Source organism: Nymphalis io, chromosome 17 (assembly GCF_905147045.1).
Source record: "Nymphalis io chromosome 17, ilAglIoxx1.1, whole genome shotgun sequence".
Taxonomy (NCBI): domain Eukaryota; kingdom Metazoa; phylum Arthropoda; class Insecta; order Lepidoptera; family Nymphalidae; genus Nymphalis; species Nymphalis io.
Window position 1 is genome coordinate 433,078 of NC_065904.1, and position 21,731 is coordinate 454,808.

At 32.9% G+C, this 21,731-nt stretch overlaps 1 protein-coding gene across 1 annotated transcript in view; it reads left to right on the plus strand.

Annotated features, from left to right (window-relative positions):
• The window catches only part of LOC126774949 (protein prickle-like), a 141,926-nt gene that overhangs the window by 107,547 nt on the left and 12,648 nt on the right, over positions 1–21,731 (plus strand). Inside the window, exon 5 of the mRNA XM_050496624.1 lies at positions 20,622–20,825. Coding sequence (XP_050352581.1) covers positions 20,622–20,825 — 204 coding nt within the window. The remainder of the gene's footprint in view (positions 1–20,621; positions 20,826–21,731) is intronic.

A 21,731-nucleotide genomic window follows, 5' to 3' on the forward strand; every position in this document is an offset into this window, starting at 1 on the left:
AAGTGTCTGTCGATATTCTCAGCAGACCCAAGAAGCTTAAAGGATCCGTGTTCACAGCTATCGTCATTCGTTGCTGAGGGTAATCGTATACTGGAGTACAAATTTCATCTATAATAAGTTCTTTATGTTCAGAACATGTATTTTGGTTTGAAAGTGACTTGGTAACTTCGGTTGAACAGTCTCTAGTTGGAACTTCATAAGTAATTTGTGCAGAGCGTGGTTGATTTTTCAATTTGTTACTAAATTGTACATCTTTAGTTAATTTTATACTTTTGGACTTTTCTATATCTTCTTGGATTTTTTTATTTACTTGTTTTAAGTAACACCGATTTAATATAAATTTACGTTCAGTATCTAGTTCAGTTCTATCAAATTTATCTTTTGTTTTGTGTTTGCTAAATGAAGTGTTTTCAATTAAATATATTTCACTGTTGTTATTTGATGCACATTTCATATATTCAAATTGTATATTTTTGTCATCGTTTTTTATTTTCCTCTGTTTACGTATATTAATTTCATCGATAAATTTATTTATCGAGTTGATAAGTATTTCAAGTTTAGTATCTATGTTTATCAATGATAATTTCTTCATATTGTTAGGATTTCCTTGTAATTTTTCGTCTTCTATATCTTTTACGAATCTCTGCTTCTGCTCCATTTCGTACGCCGTGCTTGCTGTAGCTTTGTCGTCGTATTTATGATTAATTAGATGCGGATACAACTTTATATCTGCTTTAACTGAAATCATTTCGTCAAAACTTGTGGCACGGCTGTGACAAAATATTCTATTATAACTTGGAATGTATTTATATACTTCTGTATTGATAGCTTTATCGATTCTTCTACGATATGCTCTATTTTTAACGAACAAATATTTATCGTTTAAATTAGTAGTATCATTATTTAATAATTGCTTATTTCGTCTTTCCTTATCCATCATTATCAGTCTTCCTTGAGAAGAAGTAGGATAGCAGTATGAATCTCTATCATGAGGTAAGTATTTATTAACTTGCGATTGTCTTACACTATTTTCGTTTAATTGACGATAATACGTACAATTAGATTTAGATTCATCATAAGTTCCGTAAAATTTTTGTAACAAATGCTTACATGGTCTAGACGGAACGCAAGAAAACCTAGTTTTATAAAAATCATTGTAGATATCAGGAGTGATATACTCTCCGGATTCCTTAACTGAGGGTGTGTGCCTTGCTTCATCGTTTTTTAATGCATGTTTGTTTTTTAATTCATTTATAAAGTTATTCCAGCTAACCGTTTCTTTTTCTTTTTGTCTAGCAACAGCGAGGTTTTTAACTAAGCGTTTTAGCCTGGCATTCCTTTCCATTGTTTTGTATATAAATTGTTCATTATAATAACTAAGTACTGGACGACAATAAGTTGTCTTATCTTGATACACTTTTTCATTCGATGTCAATCTCATGTCCATGCCGTTTGGTAAAGTTTGTATATTATTATACCAATTGCATGTAAATTCATTTCTATAATCATAATTCATTATTTCTTCTATTATTCCACTCCTACTTAGGCTTCATTCGCTATTTATTTATATCTGTGGCTCGGCACAGAATCCGACAATTGTAATTTTACAAATATTGCGTGACCTGTATTTATATACAAATGATGACTGTTTATTTCAAAGAGAGTTTTATTAAGTACTTATATATGTATACAACTTTAAAATAACACGCAACATATCTGTAATGATACCAGTGCTCTTTCCGTTAGAATTGATTTGCTTATTTGAAATTTTCTTTTAAACAACTTTATTTGTGCAAGGTTCCACTCGTCCAAGATAGCAAAAATATTTTCATTAACCGATTATTCCTTTAATTTATAAGGCATTCATACTAAACTATACATATTTATCCACGAAAATTTACAAAGAGACACTCAACAATAATTTAAATGTCGGCTTTGTCCCAAAATGTCACTTTGACGTCCCAGTTTACTGTTATACGATTGGTTTAAAAAACCTCTTTGATTGAAAATTTATTAAAAGTCACACAATGCCCTCGAAAAGGTTCCCCGAGTGTGGATGGCCAAAGAATGTTCTTAAAACGATAAATTTTCATTTTTAAGTTATAACAAAAATGTAAATAAAGACGTTGCAGTCCTAATGCGCCCTAACGAAACAATGTTATGGAGTTAAGGACCTCTGAGAATTTGCAGAGGAGTGTGTGGCCTCATCGAGCCTTGTTATAAGGTAAATTAAATTCTAAATAACATATTTAAAAAATGTTCCGTATGTTTTTGCAATGGCTTTTAAAAACTAAAATTACGAAAGCAAAATTGATAATAACTTTATTCAAGTAACCTTTTAATAATACTTTTGAATTCTGATTTAACAAGATTAATTTAACGTTAAGTCCGACAAGAAATTGAGTAATTATAACAATAATATTAAATAATAAACATTACTTTACATACAAAAATATATTATTCGAAATAATGAGAACTAAACTAAGTACCAATGTATCGAAGGCACAATTAATTAGAGATATAATTTTATAAAACGGTACCCTAATCTTTGATAACTCAGACCACCTAAAACTCGGGCAATAAAATAAAAATAATATGATAAAACTTGGATATAACTTATGCCTTATCGACCCAAACAGTGCAGAAGCAAACTGCCTTAATTATAACATTAAATTAAAATACGATTATTTCGAATACCTTAACCCACAATTGAAATATAAAAATATACGAAACCAACAAAATAATCCATGTATATATTTTTGTATTATCCACATATAGTTAATTATTTGTTGATGCAAACAGCAATGATTTTTGTTCCAGTTTGAAGCCAGTGTAACTACAAACACAAGGGACATACAAGTAACATCATAGTTTCTGAGATTGGTGGCGCGTTTAAGATTTAGGGGATGGTTAATATTTAATCATACCACACCACATACCATACCATATACCAGGGTACGCATTTTGCCAGTGTACCTACCTATTTTAATTTTCAAATTAAAGAATATAAAAGCCTATGATGATGTTAAAATATATAACATTCACTCGCCAGAGCTGTTGGAAATGTTCTCCTTGCAATTTTGGATATCACAGATTGATATTAAAAATCTTATTAAAATTAATCTCGATGATGTTAAAGGTCCAAAAAACAACTATGACAAATTTTTTTAAACAAACAACTACTTCATATCTAGAACAGGAATATAGAGATTGGTATAGAATTTTTACGGATGGTTCCAAAACTGATAATCTTTTAGGTGCTGCTTTTTATGATCCAAATTTAAATTGTGAGGGTTGTTTTAAAATAAATGAGAATGTCTCCATAATGACATTGGAACTCATTGCGATCTCAGAAGCTTTGACATACGCTTCTACACAAGTTAATAGTAATAAAATTGTAATTTTATCAGATAGTAAGAGTGTCTTACTGCATTTGGCTCGATGCGCCTCTGGATATAGAGGTGTACCGATAGCCTTTCATATTTTTAACAAAGTACATGATTTTTTTAAACACAATCGGCAACTGAGATTGCAATGGGTTCCGTCTCATATCGGTATACGAGGTAACGAGGAGGCCGATATGCGAGCTAAAACGGCATGTGTTGAAGGAAGGATTTTCAATATTAAACCTAGCTTTGCAGAAGTTTTACCTACATTTAAGGCTGCAAGTTGGCTTTTATGGCGAGAATATTTTGATCGAAAGTCAAAAGATAAAGGTATATGGTATAAAACCATTGTAAATCAGCCTCCTCAAATTCCATGGTTCGAAAATATTAAAATGAGTAGGTCGCATATTAAAATATTATGTAGACTTCGCTCCGGTCATTACCCTTGTAACAATTTCCTTTTTCTCATAAAAAAGGCTGATTCCTATAATGATAATGTTTGTGGTAAGATAGATGACATACATCATGTTTTAGTAGAATGTAATAAATATAGAGACCCTAGGGACGCATTGATAAATAGATTTCAGCTATGTCGGTTAAATGTCGGAGTTAAGCAAAGTGCTTTATCAGATCCCACGTTTACAGTGGCCAAAACAATATGCAGTACGATGTCTGTCTGTCAGTATGTAACGTAATTATAAATCCTATAAAACAAAATTTGATATGTGAGATAGCTTAAGGTACGATGGGTTTGACATGCCGCAAGGATAAAACCCGTTAAAAAAAAGAAAAGAAAAAAAAATTAAAGAACATTAAATTATATCCTCAATATCTAGAATTTTAATAATAAAAGTTACCGAAAGGTATTGGTAGTAATATTGCTAAGCAATGTTATGCCGGCGATAAACTCCAATTAAAGATCAGATAAACAATATAACAGTCAAACTCGTATATTATAAAAAATGACCAAACTCTAAACGTTCAGCATAAAATTATAGACCCATTGACATTATACAATCTATTTCAATAATACATCGTCACAACAAGCGTTTTTGTGACGTTTTTTTTATTTCATTTTTAAGTATGTTGCATTTTTATTAGTTTCTTCAGTTAGACACACGCCCGCGACTCGTTCACAGGTTGTCATACGATTATGCTAATGTACACATAGAATATTCATCGAAAAACCACCCTTACGTTATGTTCATTGTCCCCCTGATGTGCTGTAGTGTGTCCGCGATGTCATTCCAATTGTATGTATCGTCGTCTATTGCTACAGTTCTTATCTTTAATCATCCATCTTAGGAATGAGACCGCATGTTCACGGAACATCGATCGACATAAAAAAATAAGCCGAAATCAAGCTGCTCTAATCACTTAAGAATATATTTTTTAATCCTCCTATAATATAAAATATAATAGATACCGCTTGCCGCCATTTGAATTGCAAATTAGGTATCTAATTCAATAATCTCCTATTATACATTAATAAATCAACCCAAGGTAACACCATAATTACATGTACTCATGTATAAAAAACCCTTATAGCTTTCCGAACGATTTCCCCTCCGTGGAATTTGAATAGTGATTCGATTACCCCTCTCGATGAACAAGAAGTCGTGTAAACAACGCCCGAGAGAATAAAAGCCGCCCTTCAAAGGGTCACCTTATAAAGTAGATGCCCCAGAAACTTACCCTGTAGTACCCTCTCGCCGCTTACACTGCTTACCGAGCTACTTATTTCAATTTACATGTTTAATTCGTTCTGTATACATCGACTATTAGTTTTAGATATAGAGAGTATATGACGGTGCAAAAAATTCCATGGAAATGTTTGTAACGCTAGGTCACACGTAGTCTATGGCGTCTCAGAAGTCGCCTAATAATTTGTTCCTTAGCAGACGAAGCCGTTATGCCAAGGTGAAGGTCGCAACACGCTGAGGCGTTGCTATGGCAATCTCCCGCTTCTGTTGATTGCTAATCACCTATGTATTCAATTTTAAATAATAATTCTGGAGTATGAGTACACCGTATCGTTGTATTAGTACGTAGCTCAATTATAGTAATTTGATTATTAGTATTCACTCCGTCTGCCAACAAATTCTTCATGCGAATAAGTATATAACTTATGAATATTTGAGTCGTTATACATATGTTATACATATGTTAAGGTTTTAGATTTAAAAGAAATAACTAAATATGTTTACTGTTATATCAAATAAGGCATCTTAAGAGATCCTTCCACCCAGTCAACTGTCCGGACCCTCAAAAACATTATAAATTAAATGGTAATTCGGTTGAATGAAACGAAAATAAAAAATGTCTTTGTAAAGGCGCGACGTCAGAACAGGACGAAAGTAGACGAAACTATTGCATTGTATAAATATAATAGTTTGTCTACATGCCCATACGATTGTGCTTCAAATTCGAAGGATTTTTTATTTGATCTTATTATTCATAGGTAAGCATTATTGTATCTCGGCCGGTTTTAGGGTTCAGAGATCTCTGTGTGAGTAAATATTGACGCGACTATTGGACCCCGACGGCTTGTAACCTTTCAAGATTTTGGGGTGGATTTGTAAAATGTTGTCTGTTCGGTAATTATTTGAATAGTCATCGATTATTTTATATATTTATAGTAACAAATAATAAACATTCTTTTAAAATTTAATTATGTATTGGTTTGCGACTGTTACTAGAACACAACAGACTTTGAATGTGACATTTTTTTAATTCAATTTAAAATTAAATCTCACGTACATATTTTGACAAAGACTAACAAGTATTTCTGGTAACCGTAACCGAGTGTGTTAAATGTCGAGTGTAAACCATACGGAACCCGTACGCAATAAACGGTGTTAAAAAATATTTTTTCACACCACGGTTTATGTGAGGAATGCGAAGTTTAGGAGATTACAGTGCGTCGGCGGCGCGGACGCACAGACGCTCGGAACTGGCTCTGTTACTATGGTTACCCATTGTTGGGCATGAATGACTAGACCCATTGTAAGTTTTTTGGCCAACTGAATGGTAATATGTGGTATCATTTGAATTATTACTTTATTAATTGTGCTATTATTTATATTTAGTGTTTCAATTATAGCTGATATCTGTGTTAGCGAAATATAATCAAATATTTGTTAAGCATTCATAAACACTTTATTTGGCATTCCAGAAATAAAACAACAGATACAAAAGAGCCGTTTCTCAGATTGCATAGAGATTTACTTACACTCTATTTAATTACCAAGAAATTAAAATTATCTGTTATTGTGTATTGTTGTTAGTCCAGGAAAAATGGACTCGATGTTGGTAACCATGGCTCAATCATAACAAATTGATTAAATACTGTCGCAAGTAAAAGAAACAGCGTGTTAATATCCCATTGCTCAGTTTATTCCACAACGCTGCTCCAATTCTATTTGACGGATGTGAAATTTCACTGAAATTAGACATATGCAAGTTTCCCTATGATGTTTCCCTTAACCACCGGACATTATCGGCACACGAGTATATCTTAATTAATTTTCAAATCATTATTCTCCGAGTATAAATGTCAATTAGTATTTTAAACTTAATAGTTACTCTATTTGACTCATTATGTAACATATATAAGGATAATATATATGAGCTTAATTGTGTATGATTAATCAAAAAGAGCCCTTGTCGATTCTCCTCGTTGGAACCTACATTCCGATACGGTGGGAGCTTTTAATATCATTCAGAACAATCAAATTTGATACGAAGAAGAAGAATATATGTTATTTAACTTTGACTTTAACAATATTATATCAATATACAAACAAAATTATTATTTCCACAATATACGTACATACAGACAGAAATGACGTAGCGAACAAAAATGGTGCTTTTCAGTTTTTTTATATAAATGGAAAACGAAAACGAACCTCGTGCGTCAACACGATGGCATTGCTGTGTGCTGACACGACGATAATTGTAGAAACAAAAGGAAAACCATAAGACATATTGCAAACAAAGTTATCAGCATCGATAACGCTAACGGAGTTCTCGCTGAAGCTCCCACGGCCTCGGACAGTGTTTGGTAATGTTTCAGTGCGACGCGCCTTCGTCTTTCACTTATCAACGTTAAACATTAAAATAAATAAATCAAAACAAATTTGCCTAGTCTCAATACTTTTGTAACACTTTTGCCAAAAAACCTTCAAGTTTATAAAAAATATATATAATTTAATTACTAATATTTTTCTGGAGAATTGCTAATACTGATAAAACTATGACACATAGAAGATTAAGAGCAGCCGACAACGGCTTAAGTTGTTCGATTTGAAGCTCATTACTGAGAGAATGATTAACTTAGATCTTACAGAAGAAAGCACCGTTTGGCGGCACACCTTGTGTCCGTGATAGATGCTCACCCCATCGTCCTACCTTTGAACCCTTTCGAATATACCAATAAGTTTTAAAAATCCTTTTTTAAGTCCAGGTCAGATAATAATCTTCTGTTACATATATAATACGAAATCAATTAACTTTTTGTAAAAATTCAAGGTCGAAACAAATGCCGAACATTCCCGCCAGGATATAAATCTTCTAACAAATAAAAAATCTGTGACACGGAGTACGTTTTAGCCGGCGCTTAATAAAAAGGGTGTTTTTAATATATATTCTGATGTTTGGCCACGCCCACAGCCCGGTAAGACAGATCTAACTCTTTTAGATAAGAATGATTTGCAACGAATTTATTGCTTCGAAATTTAAAGAATGCGAGTTTCGCGAGACCATTTGGTGTTTTCGTAAATTTTTAGTTTAATTCTCGCACAGTCATAATATTTATTTTAAAATCGTTCGAGATGCATAAGTTGCAGCTACGATACCGGTTCCTCTTACCGGGAGATTGTTATTTAAGCCCGAATTCGACGCTTTGCAAAAACTCTAAAGAATTTTAATCGAGACCCTAAAGTTATGCTTTACCTTGTGCTACTGCCTCGAAGATTATCTTTTAGTTCGCAATCACGCAAACAAACGATTCGAAGGAGTTGTCGATTATCTTAATAAAACACTATATTCACATCTCGTTCGTAAATCGCCTGTAATATTTAAAATCGATGTTTTGTTTACGTAATGATGAAAATAAATCAACAGAAAACCAATCAATTAGTGAGCTCCGTAGGATCCAATTGGATTAGATCACAAAAAAGTGCTGACCTATTTATAACTTTTGATTTTGAAACTAATGCTTATATCAATAAGAACTACAATGCCGTATTCAGGTTTGAAATAAAAAGACAGATCGAAAGGCGATAGAGTCTACACTTTTAATTATCGTTTACCGACCATTGTTTGAAAAAAGAAAGAGATAAAAAAATCTTGAATACAGAGTATAGAGTTATCCGATCCGATGCGAAGGCAATCCATTTAGAGGCGTAGACTGTAACTCTTTTTTGTTAAAACTGTGACGAAAAAAGTGACGTAAAGTATTTCTCTCTATATATGTATGTATATAAATATATACATAAGTGTCAGTTATAGTATTTCGATCAATTAATTATTAATCAAATATTTTGAATATACTAACTTAATTAGTGTTTAGTTCAAAGCTCTTTCGATCCTTTTGACAGATTTATCGTATTTTAAATACGCGGTATATAACAAACCGCGTATAACATCAACGACAACTTATTGTGATTTGTAATTTATTAAATAATTTCATAACATTATTTTAGCACTGTTAACACTGTTTTATCACATCGTATCGATATCGTGTCGCGCCTTTAAAAGTGGACAATAAAATTTATAACTGCATCAAATGTTTAGATCAGTTAACGTTACCCATGCGTTGTAATAGAAGACACCTTTACACAAGTTAGTTTACCAAAGTAATATAAACTGTGCAAATTTTTAACTCAATCGTATGAATGATACTTGAATACGAAAGAAAACAAACATTTTTTTCCTCATAATCATATTTATTTGCATGAAATGTTTTACAGATGTTATGATTGCTCCGTAGGTATCTAATACATTTCACCCGCGATAGGAAAACATATATATTTGTAAATAAGTAATTAATATAGTGAAATCATAGTGTGTGTGTAATTTAAAAAACAATGAATTTTTAAACTACACAATACATATTTGAGCTAATAATAATTAATTTTCTATTAGTTTTATAAATCACAGTTGTTTCGTTTTTAACTTGAACGACATATCGTACACGTCTCGTAAGATGTAAAGAAGAGTGGTCAAATGTTTTTTTTTTAAAGTGTTGAGCCACGATTTCATGGCGCTCGGTTCACACGCGACCCCCGGCTTTGATTTTTTTGACTCTCCCTTTATTTCCATTGGCATCGTATATTTTACGAGTATAGTATTATAGTTTTATATAAACGCAATTAAGTAAAACAATAAGAAATTATCAGAAGGGTTTTCTATGTTTTTTCTGTTTAATGTGGCGCGTGCTTTTGGTCTTAATTTACGTCATACTTTGTATTGATGGAATTTTACTAGCGCGGAAAATCAGACAGTTTCAGTTGTTGATATTGTTTTCATTAAAATTATGGTTACAGTAATCTATAAAAGATATAAGCCTCTCGCGGATTTTTTTAAGACTTTTTATAAAGAACAATTCGACTATCCATTATTTTCGTAGAACTTAGTCAACGAATATCATCATTAATAAAGATTATTTACATATAACATACAGCCTATGTCTACCGGGAATAATGTAATAAAATAAAATGTATCTTTTAATTCTTGAAATATGTTTTCAAATAGCTGCCGTAGTTCTAAACAAACTCAAACTCACAAAACCACGCTCTCTCTTTGTATTATTAGCATAAATATATTGACAGTGCATTACACAGATTGTTACTACACAAAAAGAAAATACATTAGCCTGATTCACTCTGATCTAAAGTCAATTGAAATAAAAATAATTGTAATGTCTCGTCTCGCCAAACACTTCCCGTCCAATCCGAATATTTGCTGAGACAAAAATACTCGATCATTGACATCAGAATGTAAACATTGTATTGGGAACAGGCGAATCAAGGGCGACACACATAATTAGTGTTTCAATAACATAATCCTACAAGTCATTTTATCATGAAAGTATTCTAACCAAACGGGAACGAATAGCCCATTGGAAAAATGACGATTACAGACTCGACGAAAAAGACAAACGCAATTTTTATAAATGGTCACGTAAAATTTAATTTTAGAATTTAGCTCACAATTGGCAATAATTGATTGACAGCTCTTCAACAGAAAAAAATAACAATTATTTGTGTTCTTTATCTTAATTCTCATACGAATTATATTATTTTAAATTATTTATTTCGAATAATGGGGAAGGTGCCATTTAATTCAATTTTGAGCATCTAGAGAGTTCAACAATTAAACTATTAATGTTCTTACATTTTTAAATAATCTCGTTTATGTTTCCAAGTCAACAATAATAAATAAAAAAGTATATTTAAAATTATTAATTTCAAGTACAATTGATTAATTCTCGCACGAATTTTGTTATATGTTTTATAATAATATCTCCTTTGTATAAATATATGAGAAATTCCGTATGGGAAATTTAATTGTGAAAAATTTACCGTTGCTGCTGTGAACATTGTGTCTAGTACATAAAATTCAGCGTCTAAAATCTTAAAACGTTCAGAATACGAATATATAATGATGTCGTAATCAGTTCGTAAATGTACCAACATAATACATTTAAATTAAATTATTTATCGTTGCACGCTAAGGTACAAACGAAACACAAACCATAGTCAAAGTACCTGTGCTAAAGTAAATACAACTAATTTACTAAACCTGACTTCACCTGTGGTATCTTTGCTGTGGCTTCGTCTATTACTAATAACATACATATATAACCATATTTATCGGGCTTATTTATGGGTCAGTTTGAAAAATTTAAGCAATAAGGCTTTACAGCGCCCCCACTTAAAATACAGCCCCCCTCTTAAAATCGAACTAGCGCAAAATTGTATACAATCGACCAATATATTACACTGCAAAGCTCTTTTAAATCAAATTTTAATTCTATTTATGTGTAATAGTTTTAGTTGCACATTGATATATGAAGTCAGAATATATTTTTTGCCACGATATGTCATATATGATATTATATATGTACATCATAATAAAACTACAAAATTAACATACAAGATACATATATTAAAGTAAAGAGTGCGTTTACCATGTAAAGTTGAACAGTCTCGAGTAAAAATTTAGTGTAAATTATAATAATTCAACGCAGAATAAAATTATAACAATTGAAATATTATATTAAAAAATAGAAACGACAAAAAATATAAAATATATAATTATAATTATCAAAGGAAAATTTAAATTATTCATCTAATTAAACCGTCCGACACATACTTAACGAGTTAGTTAAATATGATGACAATGTATTGTACTGTAACAAAATGTTCGGTAACATTCAAATATATTTAGATTTTTTTTATATAGAATAGGAAGGTGGACGAGCATATGGGTCACCTGATGGTAAGTGGTCACCAAACGCCCTTAGACATTGGCATTGTAAGAAATGTCAACCATCGCTTACGTAGCCAATGCGCCACCAACCTTGGGAACTAAGATTTATTGTTCCTGTAATTACACTGGCTCACTCACCCTTCAAACCGGAATACACAATATCAAGTACTGCTGTTTTGCGGTAGAATAACTGATGAGTGGGTGGTACCTACCCAGACGTGCTTGCACAAAGCCCTACCATCAATTTTACATATTATGTTGTATTACTTAAACTATATACGTATTAAATTGTATAAAAACTTTATCGTTGCCTAACTTATTACGTTATATAAATTACTTAATAATTGATTACTTTTCCGATTTAAGAAGTAAACACAATCTAGTTATACTAAGTAAATACATCCTTCTTAAGGCTCGGTGTATTCTGTATTAAAGTCCACAGGTTGTTTTACATTTATTAGGATTAGGATTAGGATTAAGCTCCTGTTCCATAGATATAACTTAGATTATATTCATAAATGATAAAACATTTTGGAGCCAGTATTCGTTGATTTCCATAATGTTTATTTACCTTAAATTTTATTTGATGATTAATATTATATGATCAATATAAAAAAATACCACGGAGCTTCTTACTGGCTCTTCCGATACCGATATAAGCTACTTTAATGTAAGAGTTGTATTTGGATCGTATACAAAAATGTACGAACAAGCAAAAACTATATTCAAAAAGTAATTCCGTTAAACAAATATCAATTCCCCATTGAATTTTTCAACTATAAGTATTCAGAAATACAATTTAAAGTAAACATTTGAACATAATAGAAGCCTGGCGGGAAACGTCCCATATTTGTCAGTCGTTTATCAATCTTCAATTGTCGTTTCGCTAACGCTTCCCTAAAATAAGAGATACGTGATCACGTTCCGATCCGCCTCATCTCACCTGATCGTCACTGTGACGGCATTCCAACCATCGTAATACATACATAGCTATCCATTACCCGTTTTGTGCCACGGCTATTGACAATGGATTGTATCGTAGAAGTAATGGATAGACCGTTCCATCTTCATTGGATTACTCTATGGTTCAAATTCCGGTGCGCAGCAGGTATCTTAGTATGATGTAAAAAATAATACAAGTAGTGGCGACAGCGTGAGGTACACTTTGTGCTGGTGTGGGAACATTTACGTTGTTGGACCTCGATTCCTCATCAAAGATTATTTAAATATAAAAACAAGAAATAAGCGCGACATAAAATTTTTCGTGATAAAAGTTAATTAAAGATTATATATAATCCAAACAATTTGTTTCTTATACATTGACATTTTAATAATCATTGCACATTTTTTTACTTGCTGGTTATCAGTATCATTAATGCTTAATTTTCAAATATTTCTTTTTTCTTAATGCGTACTATCAAACATTATAACTTCCCCAAAAATTTTACCCTTTATTATAAAACGTAAAGGTTAATTATTTTCATAATAATTTCTAATGTATAAAAAATTTCTTCACATATCTTTTGACATATGCTGATCTTCGATCGGTCGTCAAGGGAAGTATTTTATACTTGTATTTAACATTAAAGTAGCTTCGCTTGAATCTACGACTCAGTAACGAACTTATCACGAAATGAAAGAGCTTTATCGTGTCTATAGCCTTGTTAAGAAGATCCTTCACGAGATACGTCAATTAAATTCTAAATCTGACTAGCACCAGGTAGGTGGTCCCGCTATTAAGGAACTTCAATATTTGCGCTAAAATTAACAAAGAATCATATAAATCGTTCCCTGTCATTACAACACCGATCTGTTTGTTGAAAGCCGCCATCGTCACACTAAATGTTTTTGTTGCCTCCTTTATAATAATCATAACCAAATCTTTTATAATTTAGGGCACATTTTGCGATATGTACTAATTCGACGTCAGCGGTAGTTACGTCGGCCCTTTTCAAGTTGGAGTCATTTCGAGGGGCGTGTTCGGAGCTATCCGTGTTTGACTTGCCGCAGTTTTCGACAGATTAGCGCCGACAATCCAATTTCACTCGAGATGTGTTTTTTTACCATCAAATCTGATAGGTGATTTTTCATATCTCAAGTGTGGTCTATAATTGTTTATTTCTATTTAAATACCGTTAAATATCTTAAATAATGATACAGTTGTATTTGTTTTAACAAAAAATGGCAGAAAAGATAGAACGAACAAAAACTTTTGTAAGGTCTTTACGACCTTGGTAGAATAAATAATACGAGAAGTGTCCAAAGATTATGTATATTCTACCAAACTTCTGATGACAACAACAGCGTATGTCTGTATATAATAGTATAAATTAATTATATAAATTGCACATATATTATCAATAGCTTTGCAAATAAATATAATTGTGAGGTTTAGTATTTCACAATTTATTGTATTATATATATTAGTGCAGAGAACACGACGCTTTTATGTCTGAAATTCGACGTCGACATAAAATAGTTACCTTGGATGTGTTATTACAAATGAAAATAATCTTAAAACTCAAAGTACATGAGACCGAAGTCGCAACCGGTTCCTCGAAATAAATGTACGAGGGCATTCGATTATTGTTCTTTCTCGTCCATCTCAACACACTGAAGATATTTATAATACATATAATCTCAAGTCGATTCAAAAGCGCCTGTGTAACTATATTTGTATAAAGTATATTTTCATTGTACCATTAACTATGAATGTTAAACTTAACCTCTTTTCGCTCTCCACTCGTCATACACATCCTTTGTAAACGAAGTAACGACCGGACAATAATAAAAAAGCCTCTTATTAAACCTACGTCGATGATTAAAACACCAGCGTCGTATGAATCGAAATAGTTCAGCAACCTACGATAACATCCCCTGACGTCACGTCCGTTTCCGCTCAGCTGATCCCGGCGCGGTCGTCACGTACCTCACAATGCCAGTGAAAGTCAAACAACCTGTGTTAGTCAGCCACTGGCCGGTGTAACACGGGATGACTAAAATTGATAAGTAAAAGAATTTCATTGTACTCGTATCTCATTTACGATGAACCGAACTCATTGAGTTGAATGTCATTCAATGACGATCATTTCTCGACTCATTTCTTACTCATATATTTATTATTTATTTACTGCTTAGAATCGATGACTGTCAAAGCTACGTTTTTGATTGACTGAAAAAGAGGAACAATGTTTGACAGTTCTGATTTTTTTTAGTTCTACCTTTGTGAAGTCAATTCGATTGCCAAAATTACTCTTGTACACCTCCACTGGCGAAACTATTTTTATTTACCTAGGTTCAAAACAATAGTAGACCTTACAAAGTACGATGTTTTACACATGAATCTAAACCGAATATTACGTGTTCAAATTCGGGAAACCACCACCTGGATACATGTGCAATTTACCCAAATGAATTCTCAATTATAATTCATGTCAAGTTCAGCGGTGAAGGAGAACGTCACGAGGAAACCTGATTGTGTCACCAAACAGCATTGAAGTAAGCATGACCAAACCTTCTAAAGAAGAGACGAGGCTTGTTCGGCAATTCTATATTAACTGGCTATTATTTATACATATTTATTTTTACAAGAAATACATATAGCGTAAATGTACTAAACGGTATGAAAAGAAATAAAGACGGGAGAATAAAAATATAATGACGATAAATTGAAAAGCAACGCTCAAGAATGAACCTGAGATGTCTGATTAAAATCTATAGGTCTACCTTCAACAATAACGTACAAACTCGTATGTTGGTTGGTGTTAAATACAAACGATGGAGTTTTACGGAACAAGAAAATAAATAAAACCATAATAAATAATATTATTATTGAAATTCAAATTTCAATAATAATATGTCAGTAATGAGGTCAATAATGAGCCATTGACACCAATCACTGTTTAATTAAACCCGAAGCATACTAATTAATTTACTTAAATAATTGTAGCATATTTTTTAATTTATAATATTTAATTGCCTTAATAATAATAGTTAACTGTAAAGCGTAAAATAATATATGACACACTTATAGTTTTGTTAAAGGATCTTACATTGGATCGCTAGCAGACTGTATCTTGTTCCATGAGGTCTGAGTCACACGAGTCTGCGCGGCCAGACGAGCAATGTGGAAGTACTGGCTTGAATAAATCCATAGTAACCGTGCTGGGAATCGCAAACACAGCGTTTAGCAATATTAATAAGATTCACGGTTTCCTATCGGATATCATGATGGTTTGACGACTCTATTTCCCGGAATCGCTTAGAGATTTATGCCTTATTAAGGAGCGGTTGTACACGGCCTAGGAAGTATTAGTTATCACAGCAATTTTGAAATTCTTCATTTCTTAAATTTTCATGATTCTCTTTATGGAAGAATGTGAAAGCCTTGATATATTTATATCTAACTTTACGTTTACTCGTAAGTAACTTACGTGTTTATGCTCAATACGACTATATGACAATCTAACTAAATATTATTACAATTAAGCTGATTAGAAAAATTAAAAAAAATTAAAAATGTATAAATATACGTCTTATGCCTATCGACCGTAATCGGCTGTGAGTTTAGAGTTTGTTCTTACGATGAATTACGTATAGTTTTAACGACTCCTTTCTTTGTCGCACTACCAAAAAATGGAATTCCTTACGTCACGTCACGTGTTCCCCTCCTCTTACAACCCTGGTTCCTTCAAACGAGGCGTGAAGAGGCATCTTGCGGGCCGGCAAGGCGGGGACGGCTAGTACAGAACATTCTTCCCGACTGTACTGGACGTCGTCGCGTTTGGACTCTACTACCACTTACCATCAGGTGGAGTAGAGTCATTTGCCATCCCGGCGCATATAAAAAAAAAGACTGGCCCGTAGACTTTGCCGCTGTAAGAAATATTAACAATTCCTTACATCCAAATGCGCGAGCAATCTTGGAAGCTAAAATGTAATGTCCCTTGTTCGTTTGAACGGTACACCCTTCAAATTGAAGCACAACAATACCAAGTATTGCTGCTTGGTGGTAGAATATGTTATAAGTAGGTGGTACTCAACACAAAGCCCTACAACCAACTTTTTTCAAAAAGACAGGTAAATTATTATGTATATAATACCGAGAAGAATCGGCTAGAAACTCAGTAGTTGCTTTTTCTCAAATAAAATACAAAATCATCTACTTTTGAAATAGGTAAAACAGTTCAGCAATAGTTGAACTAATACACTTGTTTGTGAATTATTTATCATGAAAACCATAACTCGATGTTGTAGCCAATCAAAAGTTAATTATGCGACTGTGTGGTCGATACAGCAATTTTCCTTATTTCATAATTGACTGATTACAAATAAGTTCTAGGAACTATTCTAATATTCACGACCCTGCTGGTTTTTCTCAGGGACACGGAGCCCTTGACCTTTGTAGATTTCAATTCGAAATCTCTTTCTGTCCGATACCATGGCAGCCATTACCGATTGAGAATACTCAACTGCACAGATATTGTAGTGATCGAGTATATAAAAACATATGCACTCTCTAATAGTCCGATGGGACGGCAAGTCGTCATGGGCGGAGAGAGTTCAGGTAGAACACCAACGACTATTACGTGCTTGTCGAGGCGTGTATCAGAATGTAAACACTTTCGTATAAGTTCTAAAGATATATTATCTCAAGATAAACAGCCAGACAGGCTTTGTAAGCTTAATTATAGGGTCGGATAGCAATCTCATATAATTGTCTTATATGTCGACGTCTGAAATAAACTTATGCCAATAAACTTATATTATTATTAGAGGGGGAAGGTGTGTTGGGTACAATTAGTACTACTCTGTACCCTTGATAATGTTTATGCAGAATTTCATAATGATCGGTTAAGTATTTGATACGTGAAAGCGAAACAAATAAACTCACTTTCGCATTTATAATATTAGTAAGGATTCATCAACCAGCCCGCATGGGAGCAGCGTGGTGGAATCAGTTCCAAACCTTCTCCTCAAAAAGGGAGAGAAGGGCTTTAGCCCAGCAGTGGGACATTTACAGGCTGTTACGGTAAGGATTCATCCGACAATTCAAAGGAAAACGCGAACCCTCCTCAATTACAAATATATCTGAATATATGTTAATACCTAACGCAATAACGCAATAACATAAATATACAACATTACTTGGAGTCGATCCAATTTTCCAAAACCGAGGCCTATTTTTTTATTTTAAATTCTCCAATTTCTTTTTCAATACTTTGAGATGGAGCTAATTAACAAATACTCAAACTCGTAACTTTTTTGCAAAAACTGTTTTAATTTTTTCAGTATTTAAAATATACATATACATAAAAATAAATAAATTTCAAGTAGATTTGTTATTTAAAAAAACAATTTTTTATAATCATATAAAATTTAATTATTTGTTTAATCAAAGACTGAATTCCGATTAATTCAATAGAGAGCAACTTGCACAGCCTTCTGTCTTCATTAATCCCATATCTTAAACGCACAAATAAACAACCAAACTGGCCCGCAGAGGATGGCATAGGACAATTTTAACCTTTAGGTATAATGGAGTAATATAGTTAGATATAATGGAGTAGAAGCCTCGGTATCAACACATTAATATAAGGGTATGGTGAGTTAGCTTTAGGACTCAATGCAAGAAGATTAGACGTCTCACTTCGCCCTTACGCTAAAATATATGGAGGTACATAACACATTAAGAAAAGTATATCAATTAGTTAACCTCTTAAACGACAGCTTCGATTTTGAGTGTTTTTCACCACATACATAACGAATCTAGAAGCGATGGTATTGATTGAATATTTAAATTGAAACTAAAAGCCAAGGTTTGAATCGTACCCCACATCACGAACACGGCACACAATAACTCGTCCCCGAAGCTACGTGTCCGCCTCGCAAATTATAACAATAAAAAAAACCGATCCGCTACGTGCTCATCGACGAGGCAGAGGCAGGTCGACAAATAGATCCCGAATTCTCAGTACTGCTTATCTATCGTATTTGTCGATAATATTTATCGGAAATTCTTGTTGTCATTGCTTTAAGAACTTCACCGATTTTTTTTTCTGCATATTTAATAAAATTCTTAAAATTACCGATTATTTATACGAATCAATGTGAAATTGTAACGAAGTCTTCATCATAACATTATATTGCTGTCTTCCGGTTTGAAGGGTAAGTCAGCTTATTACAGGAACAAGCGACATAATATTATAAAATCTATAATTGGCGGCGCCTTGACGGTGCCACGAATGATTTACACTAAACACGTCCACTGTTTACGGGTGGACCTGTTAGAAGTGTTACCATCAGGTTTGTTATTTGCTCATTTGCCTGTCTGCTAATACAAAATGAAAACATATCTGTTTACATTTTTATGTCTTTGTGTCATGAACACAATACGCGTAAACATAAAGAAATCGAAGATGAATTCGTTTTCTTAGAGATAACACCGCCTTTGGGCATCTTTTCTTACTTATTTGACTTATAAATTTTAATAAAGTTACTTATAACGTTACTTGTCACAAACATTAGTAACAATCCAATAAATTTACTGCTGCGGGGCACTGGATCTTCAGAAAATCGATATAAAAAAAAAACTGGTAAAATAGTAGTCCTGGGGATAACAGTACCTTCGCATCCAACGTCCACAATTGTCGCGGTACATCGGCCAGTAAGTAATGTGATACAAGAATTCAATAAACTAGTTCTCCGTTTCAATTATATCACAAGCAAGAACTAGTACGAGACGTTTGGTATTTCTAAATGATCAGAAGCAATGCTCTTGTATCGTCCCATAGAACTTCATCACTGCATGCCGTATGACGACTGTTTTTCTTTCAATAATATCAAAAGCAGTGAATGAAAGAATCAAATATGAAGACAGTCACCAGGCTTTGCAGTCATCATAAAAAATATTGACACAATAATCGACGCATATGTGATGTTCTTATTTTGGGTGTAAGAAGTCAGTTACAAACATACATCAAAGAGTCCAATTTCGTTGAATAGTTTTTACCAGCCTCTAAGCACACATGCCTGTACTATATTATATCCTGCCTTAAAACATTTATTCATTATTTATTAGAATGGATTTTACGCAAATCCATCATCCACCCGTATGAAGCGGATAGCTTACAGTATAAAAGTAAAAAAATAAATAAAGTATATTAAAAATTGGGCAATAGTTTAAATATCCAAAGGAGTTCGGGCGGTAACTAAGCCTCTTAGTGACAATATCATATAAACACACATATCTAAGTGTTATTCATATTAGCGCGTGAATGAAATAAATTATTGTTTTTAAATTCAATTTATTTAGTGTCTATATAAAACGCAAACGCTTTGTAGGCTTTAGGCTGGCCAACTTAAATTGCGGCTGCTGTTATGTATATAGATTATATAAAAAAATGGCGATGTCGATTTTTGTCGCTGGTCGCCGGATTAGGAGCGAGGCCGGTCATTGTTAACGATGCTATCCTGATAGCACAACTACGCTCTAGTAAGTGCTCCACTATTCTCAGTATAATATTCTACTAGTATATTATATACATACCTACAAATAATATTTACATACTTATGTGTTATCGAACACAATATACATTTTAACTGATTATCATGACAATAGACAAACTTCATTCTCAATATATAAAATTTTAGTCGAATATAATATTAAAAATAAATTGTAAATACATGTACACATAAATAGCATTTAATTTACTTTATTAATGTGTTTTTCTCCAACAGTGTGAAGAGACTATGTCTACGGGAGACATGTGTGTGTCGGCGGCGAGAGCTGGCCCGTCCGCGAGGTGGCACCCAGCATGCTTCGCTTGCAGCACCTGTCAGGAACTTCTCGTAGACCTGGTCTACTTCTGGAAAGAAGGTCGCCTCTATTGTGGACGACATCACGCTGAGACCTTGAAACCGCGATGTTCTGCTTGTGATGAGGTAAGCTTCACTTTCAAATTCATTTAACTAATTATTGCTATATGTGGAAGAACAGCAAACAGAGTCCCGCCTTTTAAATAGATGCTTCTTACTAGACGATGACCATGACGACAATGATGTATCGATTCGTCATCATTCATTTTAAGTTTTTCTTCAGATTTAAAATAAATTTAAAATAATCTGGTATATTATGTATTAATTAAAATACATGTAATTCACGCTTGTCACGTCAATAGCCTAAATTTAAAGCCGGTGAAACAGCGGAGTGTCGCTACTTTCATAATATTATATCCTCCAACCATTTTCGAAACGCGCTGCATCTTCTCGTATAAGTGTTATGTATACAAGATTTTTCATTTAAGCATTACAAAAACGGCTCCTCATTTATTAGTATACAATTTTAAAAAAATAATGTAACGCGTATATACATCAATTTGTTTAATATCGATGCAAACTAGCTAGTCGTACAACGCCTACGGACCCCCAACCCGAGGGTTCCGTGATGATATCGCAGTTCCGCTGCCGGATATCGGACGATCGACAATTACACCCTTTAGAATACAATGCATGCAAACGCTCCTTGATAACCATTCTCGACATGAAGGACACGTGTATAAAGAACATTATCCTATCATTTGATCTTGTTAAGCGTTAATCGCTTCAGCGCAGCGCTTACAAATAATAAACAGCATGAATAACATTTGATTCAATTGTCATATATGTGCTGCAGTATTTATATAATTGTGATTTTTATGATTCTTATAAAATAACTCTAACTTCAAATCGATAATTGTTCTATAAAATAATTTCGGCTTTAAATTTTGTTTCTGATAAAAGTAATTTGTTTGTTTTATTGTTCAATTTAATTTTACATTCTAATAATAGTTTGCTGTGTTACATACAGTG